We start from the raw sequence: 19,146 nt of genomic DNA, 5'->3' as shown, positions 1-19,146 counted from the left end.
ACTAGAAATAAGGTTAGGGGAAAGAGGCCGGAAACAATGTGGATGCAGAACACGTTAGGAGGCCAAGCAGTCTGGGCAAAAGGTAGCTTGACTAACGGTGGTAGAGATGTAGAGAAGCAGAGTGAAAACTACATAGGAAGTAAAAGGACAGCATTTTGTAAAGGATTTGGCATGGAGGTAAAGAGGAGGCATTGTGAGGGCTGTTGCCTGAGCACCTGGCCATGGTTGAATGACGAGGGTACCATTCACTGGGGGAAAGAAGCGGTAGAAGACAACCACATTGCAGGGGGAAGAGCATGGGTTTGGTCTTGGATGTATTGAGTTTGAGGTCCCTGTGAGTCACCCAAGGTTAAAAGGATGAATAAGAGGTGGCTTCATAGGTCTGGGGATCAGAAGAGAGATGGGAGCTGGAGATGTAGATCTGGAGATCAGGTTTGTGTTGTTTATATGGGGGGTGAATGAGGCCATGGACATGGGTGAGATTTCAAGGTGGGAACATTGAAATGAGAGGACGACCCAGGACCAAGCTTCAGGCTCACAGACACAGTGATGGTGAAGAGGAGGAGGAATCTGCCATGGGGAAGAGGAGCAAGAGAAAGAAAACAAGAAATGTGTGAGACTTAGCCACTAAAAAATAAAGTGTTTAGAGGAGGGGGATGGTTAACAGTGCCAAATGATGTTAAGAAATGACAAGAGAGGGTGGTCTTGTGGACGATCGCAGCTGGGGCTCCTTACAGGGTCCAACCCAGTCTTCCATGTGCATCCCCTGAACTGTAGTTGTGAGTAAACATGCTGTCTCCCAAGTAAGCTACTCCAAGGTGATCTTGTCCATTTCATCATCCCCCAAAGCCTAGCACAAGGCCAGGCACATAATAGACGCTCAATAAATTTTACAAATGAGTGGATGGATGGAAAGATGGCTAGATGAATGAATGATGAGGAAGAACTGGAAGCAAAGGACTCTGGCAACTGCCTGGGTAGCCACTATCCTTCAGCTTTCTTCCTTTTCTACTGCAATGGCCTGCAGACCCAGGGAACAGAGACAGAGCCCCTGGGCCCTGGCCCCCCTTCCTCCCTCTGACGAAGAGTCTGGACCGAAGGTTCTGCTGACGTGGGAAGGGGAGGAGAGTCTGGAGGAAGGGGAGGGGAAAGCAGCGCAGAGATCGCAGAGACGAAGGAGGCGCCCGCGGCTGCAGAGCTGCAGAGCGGGGTCTCTCTGGCCACTGTGTCCAGACATCGGGCTCCCCACTGGGCCAAAGGACAGCGCATCCTTTTGGTGCGGGCCGGCAGGGCCCCTGCGGTCGGCAAGCTGGCTCCCCGGGTGGCCACCGGGACCCCCGAGCCCAATGGCGGGGGCGGCAGCAAAATCGACAGCACAGTAGAGATCACCCCCAGCCCCAACGGAGTAAGTGCTCATGCCCTGAGGGTTACGCCATCATCCCCCCCCGCCCCAGCGCCTGGCATCTTTCTCCTCTTCCTCCCGCGCACCGACCCCCCCCCCACCGCCTTCCTCGCACCCGCCCTCTTCCCTTGCTCTGCGGCTTTCTCTGCTTCTCCGCTTCACCCTTCTCCCCCACCCCCCAGCAGGTCGGGACTCTCGGAGATGCGGTGCCCACGGAGCAGCTGCAGGGTGAGCGGGAGCGGGAGCGCGAGCGGGAGGGGGAGGGCGACGCGGGCGGCGATGGAATGGGCAGCAGCCTGTCGCTGGCCGTGCCCCCCGGCCCCCTCAGCTTTGAAGCTCTGCTCGCCCAGGTGGGGGCGCTGGGCGGCGGCCAGCAGCTGCAGCTTGGCCTCTGCTGCCTGCCCGTGCTCTTCGTGGCGCTGGGCATGGCCTCGGATCCCATCTTCACCCTGGCACCCCCACTGCATTGCCACTACGGGGGCTTTGCCCCCAACGCGTCTGGCTGGGAACAGCCCCCCAACGCTAGCGGCGTCAGCGTCGCCAGCGCAGCCCTAGCAGCCAGCGCCGCTAGCCGCGTCGCCACCAGTACGGACCCCTCGTGCAGCGGCTTTGCCCCGCCGGACTTCAACCATTGTCTCAAGGACTGGGACTATAATGGGTTGCCGGTGCTCACCACCAACGCCATCGGCCAGGTGAGGCGGTCTCCTGGGCCGTGGGTCTGGGGGCGGGCCCAGAGCGAGGAGCACAGGGCCTCACGCCAGGCTATATCCCTCTCACATTCCCAGTGGGATCTAGTGTGTGACCTGGGCTGGCAGGTGATCCTGGAGCAGATCCTCTTCATCTTGGGCTTTGCCTCTGGCTACCTGTTCCTGGGCTACCCGGCGGACAGGTGAGGGCTGCCATGGGGACAGGGCAAGTACAGAGGAAGGGATGCTAGGGTGGCTAGCCCAGACAGGTGGCTTTTGTGCAAAGCCGAAGAAGATTCACTGAACTCTGCAGTCTTCTGGACTTCTTCTGTTCAATGATATGCAGCCCCAGCTGTATCTCAACTTCATTCCCCATCAAGAAATACTCCTTCCATACCTCTTCTGCACAAGGGAATAATATACCACCCATTCCCCATCCTCATATCCATGGATCAATGGCTCATCTCCAAAGACAATAGCCCCATTACCACTGACTAAAAACCATGCCTCCACAGATCAAAAGTCCTTGCTCTTCCTCTATTGTCCCTGTTACCACTAACCACCTCCCTATCTTCTTAGATTAATAGACTCATCTCCAATAATAGCCCAATCTACATGGTGGGCTTCATCTCAATGGCCTTATTCCTACAGATCATTATGTTAATTCCTAAATATCAACAGCCACATTCCTACTGATCTGTATTGTTCAACTCTACAAACAAATGACTCCACCCTTATGGGTCAGTAGTCCAACCCCCAAAGATCAATACCACAGTAGCAGCCCCCCCACCCCCCGCCCCCAGATTAACAGTCCCATCCTCATGGGTCTTCAGTGCTCTTAGATCCTCTCAGATCAAAAGCCCAGTTCACATCAATCAATGGCCTCATCTCAAAGATCCACAGCTTATCCCCACCGATCAGTAGCTCTTCCCAGAAATCAAAACTCCTAATTCTTCTGATTCTTGACGCTATCCTCTGACCAGGTGCTCCATCTCCACTGACCATCCTCATAGATTGTTAAACTCATCTCCACCCATCTACAGTCCTATCCAAATGGATTCATAGCTCAACTCCAATGGATCAAAGGCAACCCAACATTCAGTAATCCCTAAATTCAATACCTATCTTCACTGCCAAAGAGCCACATACCCGTTGGGCAAATGTTCCTAAACCCACAGGTCAACAACCCATTCTCACGCATTAATGGTCTCATTCCCACAGACCAGTAGCATCATTCCTATGGAATAATACCCTCATCCCCCTCCAAAGACCAATAATTCAGTCACCTTAATTCAGTAGTCTTAACCTCATTAAATAATAAGTTCATCTCCATGGGAAAATGGTCCCATTGTACTGGATCAGTAGCTTCACTCTCAGAGATCAGTCACCCTTCCCCATGATCAGTGACCCCTATCTTCATCCCCACAGATCAGTGGTCTTATCCCTAAAGATCAATATCCCAGCCTCCAAGGATCAGTAGCCTTGTCCTCACTGACTCAGTCAGTGACCATCGTTACTAACCAATAGCCTCAGCTTCCCTAGTCTGTGACCCCCTGATTACTGATTATCCCCATGAATCATACCCCCATAGATTCATTCCCCACTGACAACAGCCCCATCCACCCAAAGACTAATGTCCCCATCTCATGAATCAATGGCATCATCCCCAAAGCCCATTTGTCCAGTCTTCAAAGATAAATGATCATCCCCATTGATCAACAGTTTAAATAGTTATATTCCCATGGATCAGTGGATCTTCTGGCAAGTGACCCCCCTCAATGACCATCTTTATGGATTAATTGACCCATGAACCAACCCATGACAGAACAATGGCCTCATCCCCTAAAATCAATTATTCAGTTGCCTAAGATTAATAGCTACATCTTCACTAATACTATCCCCATGCATAAGTTGCCAATGACCTCACCTTGACAGATCTAGAGTTCCAAACCCACATATCCTTGCCCAGTCTGAGCAAGACAAGCTCTGTCCCCATTGGCAGATAGCTCTATCCTCAAGGATCAATTGTTCCATGTCCCCTAAGCAATATCTAATCTCCTTTGATGGTCGGTCTCACTTCCATGCTCTCATCTCTGACCAAAAGCCCCATCCATAAGAGTTAGTCGCTTGCAAATCCATAGCTACACCCCAGTGCCTAGTAGCTAGACATCACTTACCCATGGTCCCCATTCCTTCCCAAGTTCTCTAGCCACAGTCCAACTTTTTACTCTGGGCCTCATCCTCGTATCTCCAGGCTTTGAAGTGGCAGCTGGGTCCCACCTGGCATCTCCTCTTCCAGGGAGTCTGGGTGACCAGAAGTCCTCCCCACTTTCCAGGTTCGGTCGTCGAGGGATTGTGCTGCTGACCTTGGGGCTGGTGGGCCCCTGTGGAGTGGGAGGGGCTGCTGCAGGCTCCTCCACAGGTGTCATGGCCCTCCGATTCCTCCTGGGCTTTCTGCTTGCCGGAGTTGACCTTGGTGTCTACCTGATGCGTGAGTGGCAGCTTCCCAGATGTCCTTCCCTTGAGGCTCATGCCTGACTGTCTACATCCCCAGGCTGTTTCCACTGCCCCCTAGGGTCCCCTCAGTCCCTTCTCAGCCCCAAACTTCAGCTGTCCAGGATCTCAGCTTTCTGCCCTAGCCTTTGAAGGAGCCAGGGACTTTGCTTCTCTCCATAACCCTCTCCCTTAGCCATCCCCCAATCTTTAAGGCTTACATTGCCCTTGACTTACTGCTGTCAGAGAATGGTGCCTTATTTAAAGATGAAATCCTGACTAGCTGCATGCCTTTGAACAAGGGTTGATATGAAGGTCAAATAAGAGGTCTGATGTGAAAGGGCCTGTAGACTAGGAATGCTGAACACTCACCAGGGACTCTGACCCTTGAGCCCTCCCAGGTTTGAGCTGGAGAGGAGAGAGGACTTAACAGTCTCTCCACTCTTTGCCACTCAGAGGTTAGTCTGTGGGAGGTGATGGCTGCAGCCTCAACTTGGGGTCTGACCTCGCTCTCTGTCCTCCCTCCCTCTCTCCTCCTCTCTCCCATTCCTCCTTCCTCCCTGGCATCTCCTCCCTCCCTGCTGTATCTCTAGGCCTGGAGCTGTGCGACCCAACCCAGAGGCTTCGGGTGGCCCTGGCAGGGGAGTTGGTGGGGGTGGGGGGGCACTTCCTGTTCCTGGGCCTGGCCCTTGTCTCTAAGGACTGGCGATTTCTGCAACGAATGATCACCGCTCCTTGCATCCTCTTCCTGTTTTATGGGTTAGTATCATCCTCCACCTGTTGTCTGGCCATTCCCACCTCTACCTCCAGCCTGGCTCTAGCCTGGAAACCCTTCCCTTTCTCCACTACCCCTTGTCCAGACATGCCCCAGCCCCGGGCCCTCAGAGATGGGAGTTTCCCACCCCTGGATCAGGAGATGGGAGACCTCAGAGTGCACCCCCACCCCATCCCTAGCTGGCCTGGTCTGTTTCTGGAGTCTGCAAGGTGGCTAATAGTGAAGCGACAGATTGAGGAGGCCCAATCCGTGCTGAGGATCCTGGCTGAGCGGAACCGGCCCCATGGGCAGATGCTGGGAGAAGAGGCCCAGGAGGCCCTGCAGGGTAAGAAATGGGTCCCTACAGGTGACACCTGTCCTGCGCACATGATAGTGCCCTCTCCATGGTTATAGCTGTGCCACCTCCCAGGGTCCCCACCACCCTTGTGGGAGGACTCTGGATTCTCAGCTGTTCCTTCTAACAGACAGCTCCTCTCTCTTTCCCAAAGACCTGGAGAACACCTGCCCTCTCCCTGCAACATCCTCCTTTTCCTTCACTTCCCTCCTCAACTACCGCAACATCTGGAAAAATCTGCTTATCCTGGGCTTCACCAAGTGAGCCTGGGTGTCTGAGCCAAGGGTCAGGCCAGTAGTTGGAATGGGGGCTGGCTGGGTGGGGAAGGCCTGCAGAGGGCAGCAGGGGCAGTGGAAGACTGTGGATGGGGATTCAGACACTGCTCTTTGCTTTACCCCCTTCTCACAGCTTTATTGCCCACGCCATTCGCCACTGCTACCAGCCTGTGGGAGGAGGAGGGAGCCCATCTGACTTCTACCTGTGCTCCCTGCTAGCCAGTGGCACAGCAGCCCTGGCCTGCGTCTTCCTGGGGGTCACCGTGGACCGATTCGGCCGCCGGGGCATCCTGCTACTCTCGATGACCCTCACTGGCATTGCGTCCCTGGTCCTGCTGGGCCTGTGGGATTGTGAGCACCCTCCCTTCCCCACAGTGTGGGCTGAGCAAAGGAACCCTAGGAGAGGTGGCTCAGACAGGCTCAGCCACTGCTTCTGGCACATGCCCCCCAAGAACCTTCCATAGTCCTCCCCATGGCCACACAACCCTGTCTATCCTCCCAATCAATTAGTGGGTATCCAGAGCCCACCCAGCTAGAGCCATGGGATCAGAGAGCCAAGGGGACGATGTCAGGGCCTAGGCCGAGCATGATCTCCTCACCTCCATTCACAGACTCCCTCTTGGTCCTCCAGATCTAAACGAGGCTGCCATCACCACCTTCTCTGTCCTTGGCCTCTTCTCCTCCCAAGCTGCTGCCATCCTCAGCACTCTCCTCGCTGCCGAAGTCATCCCTACCACTGTCCGGTGAGAGCCATGCTACTTTGGTGGAGGAAGGGCCCAGGGGAGGGAGGGAAGATTGCTGAAGAAGGGTTGGGGTGAGGCCCACAGCTAGAGGCTGAGTGCCTCCTCTGTCTCCCAGGGGCCGAGGCTTGGGCCTGATCATGGCACTGGGGGCTCTGGGAGGGCTGAGTGGCCCAGCTCAGCGCCTCCACATGGGCCATGGAGCCTTCCTGCAGCACGTGGTGCTGGCAGCCTGTGCCCTCCTCTGCATCCTCAGCATCATGCTTCTGCCGGAGACCAAGCGCAAGCTCCTGCCCGAGGTGCTCCGAGATGGGGAGCTGTGCCGCCGGCCTTCCCTGCTGCGGCAGCCACCCCCTAACCGCTGTGACCATGTCCCACTGCTTGCCACCCCCAACCCTGCCCTCTGAGTGGCCTCTGAGCACCCTGGCAGGAGGCTGGCTCATACCGAAAGGTGGCATAAGGCCCTGGCAAGCAGATTGGGAGGACCAAGTGAGGAAGGCAGGGCTGCCCAGAAGGCTCAGAGGCACCTCACGCCAGTCATCAAGGAGGGCTCAGAGGGCTGTCCCCACCCCCAGCTCCTCCCTGCTGCTTTGTGTTCACTTCCTTGGCAAGAGTCAGGGGACAGGGAGCGAGCTCCACAGTGTAACCACTAGGTCTGGGCTCCATCCTGTGCCCAAAGACATCCTCCCAGACCTCATTCTTTCTTGCTCTATCATTCTGTTTCAATAAAGACATTTTGAATAAATGAGCATACCATAGCCTGGACTTCCCTCCCTTCTGTTGTCCTGTCTCTTGGGGGAAGGTTTCTTTGAATGGAACCAAAATCAGTAACAATCTCCCTCCCCACCTCCCGGTGCCTTGCCCCTCTGTTAACTTACACACAGCCACAACCCTTTATGGATGGCTTGCTAAGCTGCTAAGACTGGGCTAGGCACTTTATGAATTTCACTTAACCATTTAGTCCTTCCAACACCACAAAGTAGGTGTTTGGATCAACTAAAAGTTTTTTTGTTGTTGCAAGCAATAAATACTGACCATACTGAACTTAAACAAAGAGGGGAATTTATCAGAGGGTTGTGGTAGGGAGCTCACAGGAGAAGCAGAACTACTCATGAAAGGTCAGGAACCATGCTCACTTGGGCAGCACATATACTAAAATTGGAATGATAACAAAAAGATTAGCATGGCCCCTGTACAAGGATGACACGCAAATTCATGAAGTATTCCATATTTTAGAAAAAAAGAAAAGTTCAGGAACAGGAGAGGGCCCCTGGTCCAGACAGTAGGAACCAGGGCCTCACCTTGATGAATGACCTCCAGTGGGATTCCATCTTTGGTTCATCCCACTGAAGATTCATTTCTAGAGAGCAAATGACTGGCTAGCTTGAGTAACTTGCCTGCATCCCCACCCACATTAATGATAACTGGGAAGATGGAAAGCCACAACTGGGTGCTGTTAGCAGGACTAGATGTTGCACAGGTAAAAACAATGGATGCCCACTACAGTATTCTTCTTTTACAGATAAGAAAACTGATGCTCACAGAGACTAAGAAAATTGGTCAAGTTTACAAAGATATTGAGTTACAGAGCTGGGACATAATTAGATTATGGAGCTGTTGCTCTTCATTGATATACACTGTGGCCACGTTCCCAACTCCTTGTAATCTTTAGGCACTGCCCTTGGAAGTGAGGAGTGAGTCTTCAGGGCACCCTAGGAGTTGGCCATAGGAAATTAATTCTATCTCAGAGCCAAGGCCTGCCTTTCAGACTAGCCCTGGCCTGGCTTTACTACTTTGGGCGAATCTCTTAACCTCCAGCTTCCTTCAAGGGCTGCTATGAGATTAAACAAGATCATGTATTACAAATGCCTCTTAAATTATCCCCAAGTGGTAAGATCCTCAGGAGGCAGGAAGTCTTCAGACAAGGGCTTGGGAGAAAAGTACAATGCTTTCAACCCAAAGGCTATAAGGGAGAGCAAAGGCCTGAAGCTAGGAAAGGGTGAGATGGTCCTGGAGAGAAGGATTCTTAGGGAAACTAGAGTCTTAAGGCCAGCCTCTTCCAGAGAAGAGAGGTCCATTCTCCACAGGTTCCTGTAGCACCAGTATCCTCTCTCCTTCCCCTCTGCTGATCCAAGTCTGAGGCCCAAAGCTCTCTGTACTAAGCCACACTGTTGGACTCTTGATACTAACCATGGTACTGGAGAACTCATGAGAAGCTTTCTCATTTAATCTTCACAACCCTCTGAAGTGGATATTGTTATTTTTATCCTATTTAACTACAGAGGACATGGAAATGAGAAGGGTCTGCCATTAAATGGCCAAGCCAGGACTCAAACTCAGGCCTTCGGCTGTGCTTTCAACTCTACCAATTCCATCGTTATGTACTCTATATCGCACATTCTGTACAACAATGTCTGTGAACAGTGTAACTGAGTCCAATGTTCACTGTTTAGCTTGGAATAAACAATGATAAAACGAGAGATCATACTCACTACTGTCTCCAGAGATTTGGTGAAAACCAACATGATGGTAGATAAGAAAGCTCTTGTACTTTTTGGAAGAGCCCCTGTAAAGCCAAGGAATCATTTACATGCTAATGACACCATCCAATGCATACTGTGAGGAATGGTATCAAAGGGGTACTCCAGTAAACCCATTCTTTGCACCCTCCTGGAAGAAGATTTAGGGAAAAAAAGTAAAAACTCTCAGAAAGTTGGAGCAGCTCCTATAGGAGGGTAGGTGAAACAGAACAAGATTCTCTGATTTCATCAAAGAGGTGAAGGCAAAGAGAATGAAAGCATTCGAGAAGCATCAGTGAAGCACAGGGCAAGATACAGTCCCTTATCCCTAAGCAATTCATAGTCTAGGTCAAAAGGGTCAGTGTGTATAGCTAAAACAACTGGCATCTTGTTCTAAAATTCACCAACCACATAATCTCACTGGACCCTCACTGGACCCTCATCAATAACCCCAGGAGAAACCTAAAACATGTTTTAGGTTTTTACAAATGAGGAGACTGAGGTTTAGAAAGGTAATTTATTCAAGGTTATGTGACTGTTAAGTAATTAGAGTAGCCAGATCCAGAGAAGTGAGAGCCTGCCATCTTCTTATTGCATACCAGATATACCATGAAAGTATTACTTATCCTGTAATCTGTTTAGAAGATACCCCAGGAACTGGAGATAGCTTTTCAGGCAAATAAGGAAATGACTGCTTTCGTGAACATGAAACAGATTTTAGAAAGGTTTAGTTGGATTCACAACTATGAGCCATAATGGATTATTGAGGGGGAAATTAAAAGAATGTGCAGGGCCCATCACTAACCTTAAGTTACATGAAAATTACATGAAGGCCACTCTGATTCCTCTCATTCGGTCAACCTTGCCTGGCCACCATGGAAGTACTTTCTGCTGACGATCCACTACTGTCTCCTGCTGCCTCAGCTCTGGGGGAAGGGGCATGGTGCCTTGCCTGTAAGAGTTCCAAACACTGTGAGACTAATACTTACAATCCTGTATAGAAAATGCAGAGAAATGTAAAAAGTGGTGCAGCAGTTCTGCAGAAGGAAGGATCTACTCTTCTGGACAGTCAAGGAAAGCTTCTCAGATATTTGGACTAGAACAGTGCAAAGCCCAGAGGTATAAAATAACATGACTGGAGTGCACAGAGAACTAGTGTTTAAACATCCATTGAGGGCACCTGGGTGGCTCAGTGGGTTAAAGCCTCTGCCTTCAGCTCAGGTCATAATCCCAGCGTCCTGGGATTGAGCCCCGCATCGGGCTCTCTGCTCCGCAGGGAGTTTGCTTCCCTCTCTCTCTGCCTGCCTCTCTGCCTACTTGTGATTTCTCTGTCAAATAAATAAATAAAATATTTATAAAAAATAAATTAATTAAATAAAATTAAATAAAAAATAAATAAAATATATTTATATTTTTATTATATATAAATATATATATTTATATAAATAAATAAAAATAAATAAATAAATAAAATAAACATCCATGGAATAAAGGGAGACTGAAAAACCCACAGCTAATCCTATTTATCATGACCAACTAAGACCTTTCCCCCAAAGATTAGAAATAAGACAAAATTCTCTCACCATTTCTGTTCAACACCGTACTGGAGATTCTAGTCAGGAAAATGAGGCAAGAAAACGGGAAAAAAAAATATGGCGCCTGGGTGGCTCAGTTGGCTAAGTGTCTGCCTTCGGCTAAGTTCATGATCTCAGGGTCCTGAGATCGAGCCACATATCAGGCTACCTGCTCAGCGGTGAGACTGCTTCTCCCTCTCCTTCTGTTGCTCCCCCTTCTTGTGCTCTCTCACTCATGCTCTCTCTCAAATAAATATTAAAAACAAAAAAAACCTTTTAGGAGAAAACCTAGGCATAAATCTTCACGACTTTCATGCTTCAAAGGATACTATCAAGAAAGTGAAAAATCAACCTACAAAATGGAAGAAAATATTTACAAATTCATATATAGAAGGGTCTAGTATTCAGCATAAAGAACTCTTACAATTCATCAATAAAAAGACAAATAAGCCAATTAAAAAGTGGGCAAAGAATCCAGACAGACATTTCTTCAAAGAAGATATACAAATGGCTAGTAAGCATGTGAAAACATGCTCAACATCATTAGTCATTAGGGAAATGCAAATAAAAAACATAAGATACCATATCCACTAGGATAGCTGTAATCAAAAAGATGGACAGTAATGAGTTTGATGAGGATGTGGAGAAACTGGAACCCTCATACGCTGCTGGTAGAAACATCAAATGATGCAGCTGCTTTCGAAAATAGCCCAGCAGTTCCTCAAAAGGTTAAATGTGGCTTATTACCTGATAACCTAGCAATTCCACTCCTAGGTATACACCTAAGAAAAATGAAAAGGTATGTTCACAGAAAATTGTGAATTGTAGCAGCACTGTCCCTAACAGTAAAAAAAGGAAAAATACAAATGTCCATCAACTCATGGAGAACAAAAAGTGGTCAATTGAAACAAGGAGCTATTACCCAGCTACGAAAAGGAATGAAGTACTGATACATGCTACAACGTGGAATCTTGAAAACATGATGCTAAGGAAACCAGACACAAAAGGACACATATCGTATGACCCTATTTATATGAAATATCCAGAACAGGCAAAGTTAGAGAAACAGAAATTAAGAGTTGCTAGGGGGAGAAAAAACTAGGAGTGCTTGCTAATGGGCATAGGGTTCTTTTGGGGGTTATGAAAATGCTCTAAAATTAGGTAATGGTGATATATGGATATATACATATATGCATATATATGTATGTTAATCACTACCATACAAGTATATGTTAGGCCGAATACTACTGAATTGTACACTTAGAAGGTAAATTTTTATGGTATGTGAATTATATCTAACAACAAAATCCATACAGATTTCAGTGGAGGGCAAGTCAGAGTTATGGTATACTGACACTTTCCTTCAGCAAATAAAATTAAAGTTCTTACTAAATGATTCTTCTTTAACAAATGTTAGCACCCAAAACAGTGCCTAGCACTTGGTAAATAGTAAATATCTGTTGAATCAATGATTACAAGCACAAATAAAGGGAAAGAAGCATGAGAAATTAGCATTAGCAAAGTTGAAAGATGTTTTAAAATTAGATCACGATTGAAGAAAGGCTACTCATTTGAACCATATAGAAGAGCAAGCATTTTTTTGGGAAAAAATGATTTAAAAAAAAAAACATTTTTCTGTATTGCTGATGTCCAGTTGGACAAATCCTATCTGAGGAAGTTCTGGGTTGTCTTTGTTCATTTTCTATCACTCATAGTCCCTCTAAAGATCTTCGACTTATTCCAGAAATCATGTAGACAGGCTCCTCCGTCTCTTAAACACTTCCCTCCCCCATAATCCCAGTGAGACTAAGTTCATTCCAATCCCTTGGTTAAGAGGTGGCTCATCAGAGTGACCAAAGAATAAGCAATCCTTCCCAAGGAAAGCAACTTTCCTTCCATGCCACTTCCTCTAAAATCACTAAGATAGAGGGAAAATCTGACCAGGTAAGGAAAGAAATCTGATTCTTGAGGCTAAGAACCAGCAGGTCCAGGATACAGGGAAATCCCAAGGGGAATTAACACCTGAGCACCTACTAAATTATACAAAGGCACAATCCATGCCCTCAAGGAGCCTGCAATCTAGTGGTGAAACAGAGATATAGTTGTTTTAATTATAAAGCCATGAAGTGCTAACAGAGATAGGAACAATTTGCCCTGAGAGAGTAATTCATTCATGACTAGGGAATGAAGGTTTCCGGCTTTGGGGCTTGGCTTTACACCTTATGATTCTAACAGGGTAAATAGAATCTGCACACCATGATCAATACGTGAAGTAAAACTCAACTAGAACGCACAGGGCATCAGATGTAGAGCAAGATGTGGCAGGGAAACGATCAGAATCAAATTGGGAAAGGGCTTAGTTCCACACCTAAGTACATTTCTAATTGCTGGTGGCAGAACAGGGCTTTTCTGGCAAAGCCAGAACCAGGAACCCACTTAAAGAGTTGCTGAAGCAGTTAAAACAGAATGAAAAGAATGGGGAGGATGCTGAGGAATAACTGGACATACAAAATAAAAATAAGGGTAAAAAAAATGATATTCACCCTTTCCAAGATTCAACAATTTATAGGACTTTTTAAAGATAGCCATGTAGTGCCCCCTGGTGGACAAGAGACCTTCCCACCTGTAAGGCACTAAGCTTCCACACACTAATATGCATTAATATGCTCCCCGTTGTTCTAGCCAGGTTGATACTGAAACTATCCAGACTCCTACTAATCAGCCTCTGCAGAAATCTCCACATCCAGATTACAAGGCACTATTCTAGTTGAATCTAGTTTGAGAAAAGACAGACCCCTGAACGCTTAACAAATGACGCCAAAAGGACTACCAAAGGAGGTAGTATAACACAGGAGCAAATGCTGAAGTAGTCAACACTGACTTGAGAATTCAGAATACAAAGCCATTTGAGAAATGGGGTAAGTCTTCATGAATATATAGAACACTCATTTCTTTAACCCAGGATTACTGAAGAGAGCACCTAGATCAGAGGCAATCGCAAAATCCTGTGAACAGAAGTGAGTGATGTAGCAGAATATAAAAAGGTTTCGGTATTTAGAAATCTTGTCTGCAATGAAGACTCGAGCAGGGCCTGGGGGGCTATGTAGCACCCAAGAATTTTAAGACCCATCTTATGTAAGAATATAAACTGGAAAAATCTGGTTATTAATTGACCAAGTACTAAACTTAAGGATACTAAATCAGTGAAAACCTATTAAGTCCTGATTAACAGTATGATTCAAAATGTTAGCTGAGCAGATGAAGTGGTCACCACATGGCTACACAAGTTAGCTTAAGCCCTGCTATTGTCAGCACACTGCTGCCTTTTCCCCTCATTTTTTGAGCTTACCTTGAGGTAAAAACAAGAAAAACTACCCAGACCCCAAGCTAAGACTCCAGTGCTGTTGGTGTGGGTAATTTATTTGCACGTAAGTTTAATCAGGAGTGCACACTGATACTCTACTAGATCACTCTCATCTGGCCATTCTTTCGCATCCCAGACTCATTCGGTGCACCTCTCAAATGCCAATCAGTCCCAACTAAACACACAATGTTCCTCTTGTAATTGTAACTCCTACTCCTTAACTGGTAAGTGAGAACTTCCCCTCCACAACACCAGCACTTCCACAAAGGAGAATTAACAGCCATCTGGGATCTAAGAGAAAATAGGAAAACAGATAAATAATCCTTACACCCAAAAGGCCAAACAAATTTTTATTTTCAAAAACAACTTTATTCATGACACATATTAAAAAAAAACCTCCCACCCCCTGGAAATGAGCTAAAAAAATAAACAAAATCCACCTCCCACCTCCCTGTTCCCACTTCCTCCCATTCCCTCCAAATAAAAGGGAAAAAAAGGCAAAGGAAAACAAAACAAAACAAAAAACTGAAAAACAAAAAAACGCCCCAAAACCCCCCAAAACAAGGTAGTGCATTTCCCCAAGGGGTAGGGGAATTTACACTGGAGCCGCTGGGAGCGGAACGGAGATCTTCCGGCTACAGAAACCTGCAAAGAAAGACACTCAAAACAGAAAAAGAAACACAAAAGGAAACGAAAGAGATCACCAGGCAATCTGGAGGGGCAGGGAGCCGGAAAAGAGGGGTGGGGTGGGTGGCAGACCTGGCAGGACAAGAGCAGGTGGAGGGGACTGTGAAAGTTAGGGAGAAGATGGAGGGAAGGTAACAAGCAGAACAGTTTGGTGTCCTTCCAGAGCCCTGGGTAAAAAAACCCCTCCTACCACCCATGCCCACCTACCCTTGAGCAGCCCCCAAGGGGGTGAAGTGGGACAGGGAAACAAGGGGAGCAGCTTGCGCAGTTGAGACGTGTCCATGGCGAATCCCCAGAGTGAATGAGCAACCCCCTGCCCCACTCCCTGGGCCTTCCCCTACTCCCCAAAGCAGGTCCCTCCTCAGCAGTTAGTTATGGGATTCTCCCCCCTTCCACAGTATATCTTTTTTTTTAAAAATATTTTTTTTTCCATCAAGGTCATCTTCTGTTTTTCTTTTTTTTTTTTTAATTCTTTTTTTTTTTTCCTTCTTTCCTCTTTTTTTCCTCTCTCTCCTCCTAATACACACTTTTTTTAGTAAGGGGAATACCATGATGTCGCTCTAGCCCGGCCCCTGGAAGAAAGAAGGAGAGTTAGGTGTTAACATGATCACTTAGGAGTTCAGCACAAGCCCCTCCCCGTGGGCCCTTGCCCCAGTTACAGTGCAGGGAATGGGGGCCAAAATATTTCCAAGTATCCTAAAACTGACCCCACAATCCCAGAAATTGTGACACACCTGGCAAATGGGAAGGGGCAATTTAATAGAATACCTTGCCAGAGGCAAAAAAACAAAAGTGTATCTGAGATAAAGGGGCAAGAAAATGGGACTCATTATTTTTCCAGTTTCAGTTCTTCACAGCTCTTAAACCCCAGGCCTTCACCATCAGATCCTCCCTAATTCCTGGGAGCAGATAAGTGAATCTTACGAAAAGCCAAGGTCTATATGCCTATTCTGTCTATTTAAAGGCAGGGAGAGGATAGTAAAGCAACATGGGCACCACTAGGCCCAGAGAGAAAAGTTAACCTTGCAAAACACTGGCTCAGTTAAAGAGTAAATATCTCAGTATCCTCCCACATGGCTGTTGAGGAGGATCAACTAGCCTCTGGCATTCTTCCAAGGGAGGTTCAATCTTCAACCCCTCCTTAACTCTGGGAAAAGTAGCAAATGTCCAAGCAGTGGCTTCACTACTCTGAGGCCGTTCTTCCTGGCCTGCTGTGTAAACACCTTCACTGCCACCAAGTCTCAAGGAAAAAAAAAGGCTGGGGGAAGAAGCATCTCTCAGAACAGAGTGGAGAGATCCAGCCCTTATCACCAATTCCTGCTCCAGAAAACGATGATGAGACTGGCCGCCTGGCCTGGCCTGCAACTACCTTCCTCACCCTGCACAGGCAGGAGACCAAGTCCCTGGAGACCAAGGGGAGGGTAAGTGAGGGAGGTTCCTCAGATCAGGAAAGAAGGAAACATATAGGGCTCATGGGAGGCGGGGAGAGGAGCAGCCCATCTATCCTGACCTGTAGACGCGACCCCGGGGCCTGCTGTTAAAACCACTGTAGAATCGAGAGCGGGAATTGTTGTAGTTGGTGGTCCGGGCACGGTATCGGGCTCGTGGGAAACCCCGGTCTGTTGTGCTGATGCCTGGTCTGTTGGTTCGTTTTGGGATCACCTGAGAGTGAGGGATGTACAGCAGAAAGCCTCAGAATAGGCCTGGAGAGTTTATACAGAACCAGAACAGCAATGGGCAATGGGGCTTACCTTGATCTGTCTTCCTCTAAATAGGGACTCATCTAAGGCCAAAGACGTCCTCACTGACTCTTTGTCTGAGAACTCTATATATGCAAACCTGAAAAAAATAATTTGTCATTTCATCTATCTGAAGTTACAAATAGCAGCTTATACGTCAAATCCAACTTGCAGGTACGCTCTGCTTGAGTAACAGCGTAGCCACATTTTTAATTCTTTGTCAACATTTTTTTAAATGGAAAACTTCAATCTAAATTTTCAGCTACTCTTGGAAAATTATAAAAGAGTTTACACTGGATTTCCATATAGCGGAACCAGCTGGGGCTAAGCAAAAGCTGCCCCTCCCTCTTCTAGTTCATGATCCCACCCACACTAACCTTCATCTTTATCTGTCTGGTCTCCCATTTATGTGTAACCCGATATATACACTAAAGCCCCAACTTGTAAGACGAACACCACATATTTTAACTTACTGCTCAATATAAAACATAATTTATCTATTTCTAAAACGTAATTAAAATGACCTCAATCTACTTCCCTACTTACCCTTTAGGATGGCCACTAAATTTGTCACAGAGTATGGTAACACGGTTGACTGAACCACAGCCATGAAAGTGTGCTTCCAGCTCTTCTGCTGTTGCACCATAGTCCACCTGTGGGGGAGTAGAGGTGGTCATGTTTCACAGGTACCCTGCCTAGCGTCTAGGCTGGGCCACCCATCCACCCCAAGACACATCAAATCTTGTTCTCTAAGAAACTAATCTTTTATCTTTCCAACCCCAAAGCCTCTGCGGATTACCATTACCTTTTACCTCCTCCAAACCCTCCCAATACTCCCCAAATTCATCACCTATCCTTGAGATGTTCCTTTTGAGCCTCCTATTAAGCAACTCCCAAAACAAGAGCTTCCCCAACCCCAATGAGGACCCTAATACATACATTGCCAACATAGATGGAACGGGCATCGGCCTCCATCTTCTCTTCAATGGACATGATCACTGGGCCAGCTTTGAAGAAAAAAAAGAATCAGGGGGTGAAAGCTGGTTTTCTATTTGACCAATTTTTGCACCACTACCACCACCACCACTAGAGTAAAGAAAAGATTTTAGTCTGTTCTGTTCCCTGCTGTACTCCTTAACAAGAATACTGTTTAGCACACAATAGGTACTCACTGAACATTTGACAAATCAAGCAACAGATTAACACACTCTTAAAAATCAGAGAAAATGGTACAGGAATTCCCTCCTGCCCCCAAATCAAGTCCCTATTGAAAAGCTTTGACTGAAATCATGTGAAAAGTGAACAAAATCAAGGGAACCCAAACTCAACATTTCTAGATTTATTAAAGGGAAAGCCCCCCCCCCCCGGCCCCCCTGCAGTCGAGCAGTTTCTCTTAGAACTCCTAACTAAAGGGTCTCCAACTAAAGGAAGAACTATGAGACTTGAAGGTCAAATGCCAGTTGGCAACCTCCACAAAGAGTAGAGGCAGACTAAAGAACAAAGAAGAACACATTTGTTAAAAGGACAAAGAAAGGCACAAGATCACCATCATTAAAATGTAGGTTTTTGCCTCGCTAAGGTCAGAAAAACACACAATGGACTATGACCGCACCACCTGCCCAGTAATTGCTCAGACAAGCAGCTCCAAGGTCCCTAGCATCCAATTCCACATAACCCGTGCTCGCACAACCCTTCCGAGGACCCGGGCTCCGCGTGCAACCGCCAGTTACTCACCATTGCCTGGAGGTGGACTCATATTCATCTGTTTCTCTACCTCGTTCTGTAGCTCCTTTAGCTTCTCAGCTTCTTCCTCCATCTCCCTGACTCGAGCTTTGATCGCTTCCAGCTCCTACAATGAGTGGAGAGGGTATGGAGAAGAGCTTAAGAGGAACCAACGCAGGGGCTCTGCCCTGCTCTCCGTCCGAGCGCGGCCCTAACCATGCTCGGCCATTTCCCTCGCCCCACATGCGGGTCCCGATGAAAAAAAAAAAAAAAGCAAGCTACCTTCTCTAGAACAACACTAGGCACCCATAACGCCCGAATAAAACCGGCTGGGCCCCTTCTGGCGGTCGAGGATCCGTTCCCGGCCCTGCCCCAGCCACGTTATTCCCCGCCCACCCCCACCCCCCGCCTGCCTCCCGCTCGCCCGAGCTCTGGGCCTCCCGTGACACGGCCGGGCCTGCTCGCTCGCCCTTCTTCCCTCACCGGGTCCTCAATGGCGCCGTCCCCCGGGTCACCCTCGACCAGTCCCGGCTCCTCCTCCTCCTCCTGGCTGCCGGGGGCTCCCGAGCCAGGCCCAGGGCCCGGAGCTCCCGGGGGGGCGCGGGGCCGGGGCGGCTCCTCTTCGGGCTCGGGCTCCGGCTCGGGCTCCAGCAGCAGCTCCTCAGGCTCCAGTTCCTCAGACTCCAGGCCGTTCCCGTAGTCCCCTGCGCCCCCCGGGGCCCCCTCCCCGGCCTCCCCACCGGCCCCGGGCACAAGATGGCGCCGCCGCCCCGGCCCGGAGCCCCGACCGCCCGCAGCCCCCGCTGCTGCTGCCGCCGCCGCCGCCGCCGCCATCG

The 19,146-nt window shown here is 48.3% G+C and overlaps 2 protein-coding genes across 4 annotated transcripts; one reads left to right on the top strand and one right to left on the bottom strand.

The window, feature by feature from the left end:
• Window positions 1-637: 637 nt before the first annotated feature.
• On the top strand, window positions 638-7,470 carry LOC111159413 (solute carrier family 22 member 17). 3 transcript variants are annotated; one of them, XM_022521861.1, is made up of 10 exons: window positions 638-1,405; window positions 1,585-2,094; window positions 2,188-2,291; window positions 4,425-4,579; window positions 5,175-5,340; window positions 5,536-5,681; window positions 5,845-5,950; window positions 6,099-6,316; window positions 6,597-6,708; window positions 6,824-7,470. In XM_022521861.1, the coding sequence occupies exons 2-10, from the start codon at window positions 1,687-1,689 to the stop codon at window positions 7,110-7,112; spliced, it is 1,704 nt and encodes a 567-aa protein (XP_022377569.1). In that variant the 5' UTR covers window positions 638-1,405; window positions 1,585-1,686; the 3' UTR covers window positions 7,113-7,470. The 3 variants fall into 3 exon arrangements, with proteins under 3 accessions (XP_022377569.1, XP_022377578.1, XP_022377585.1); XM_022521870.1 differs by lacking the exons at window positions 5,845-5,950; window positions 6,099-6,316; XM_022521877.1 differs by lacking the exons at window positions 638-1,405; window positions 2,188-2,291 and having other exon boundaries at window positions 1,981-2,094.
• A 7,056-nt stretch (window positions 7,471-14,526) lies between these two features.
• Window positions 14,527-19,146, bottom strand: LOC111160801 (poly(A) binding protein nuclear 1). Its single transcript, XM_022524156.1, has 7 exons — window positions 18,794-19,146; window positions 18,323-18,437; window positions 17,528-17,595; window positions 17,135-17,241; window positions 16,601-16,688; window positions 16,360-16,511; window positions 14,527-15,421 (listed from the first exon to the last, which is right to left on the bottom strand). Exons 1-7 carry the CDS (start codon window positions 19,142-19,144, stop codon window positions 15,382-15,384), a joined length of 921 nt encoding a protein of 306 aa, XP_022379864.1. The 5' UTR covers window positions 19,145-19,146; the 3' UTR covers window positions 14,527-15,381.

This window comes from Enhydra lutris, unplaced genomic scaffold (assembly GCF_002288905.1).
Source record: "Enhydra lutris kenyoni isolate GAN:26980312 unplaced genomic scaffold, ASM228890v2 scaffoldscaffold4, whole genome shotgun sequence".
Taxonomy (NCBI): Eukaryota; Metazoa; Chordata; class Mammalia; order Carnivora; family Mustelidae; genus Enhydra; species Enhydra lutris.
The sequence above is the reverse complement of the archived record's forward strand: the minus strand, read 5'-3'. Positions and strand labels throughout refer to the sequence as shown.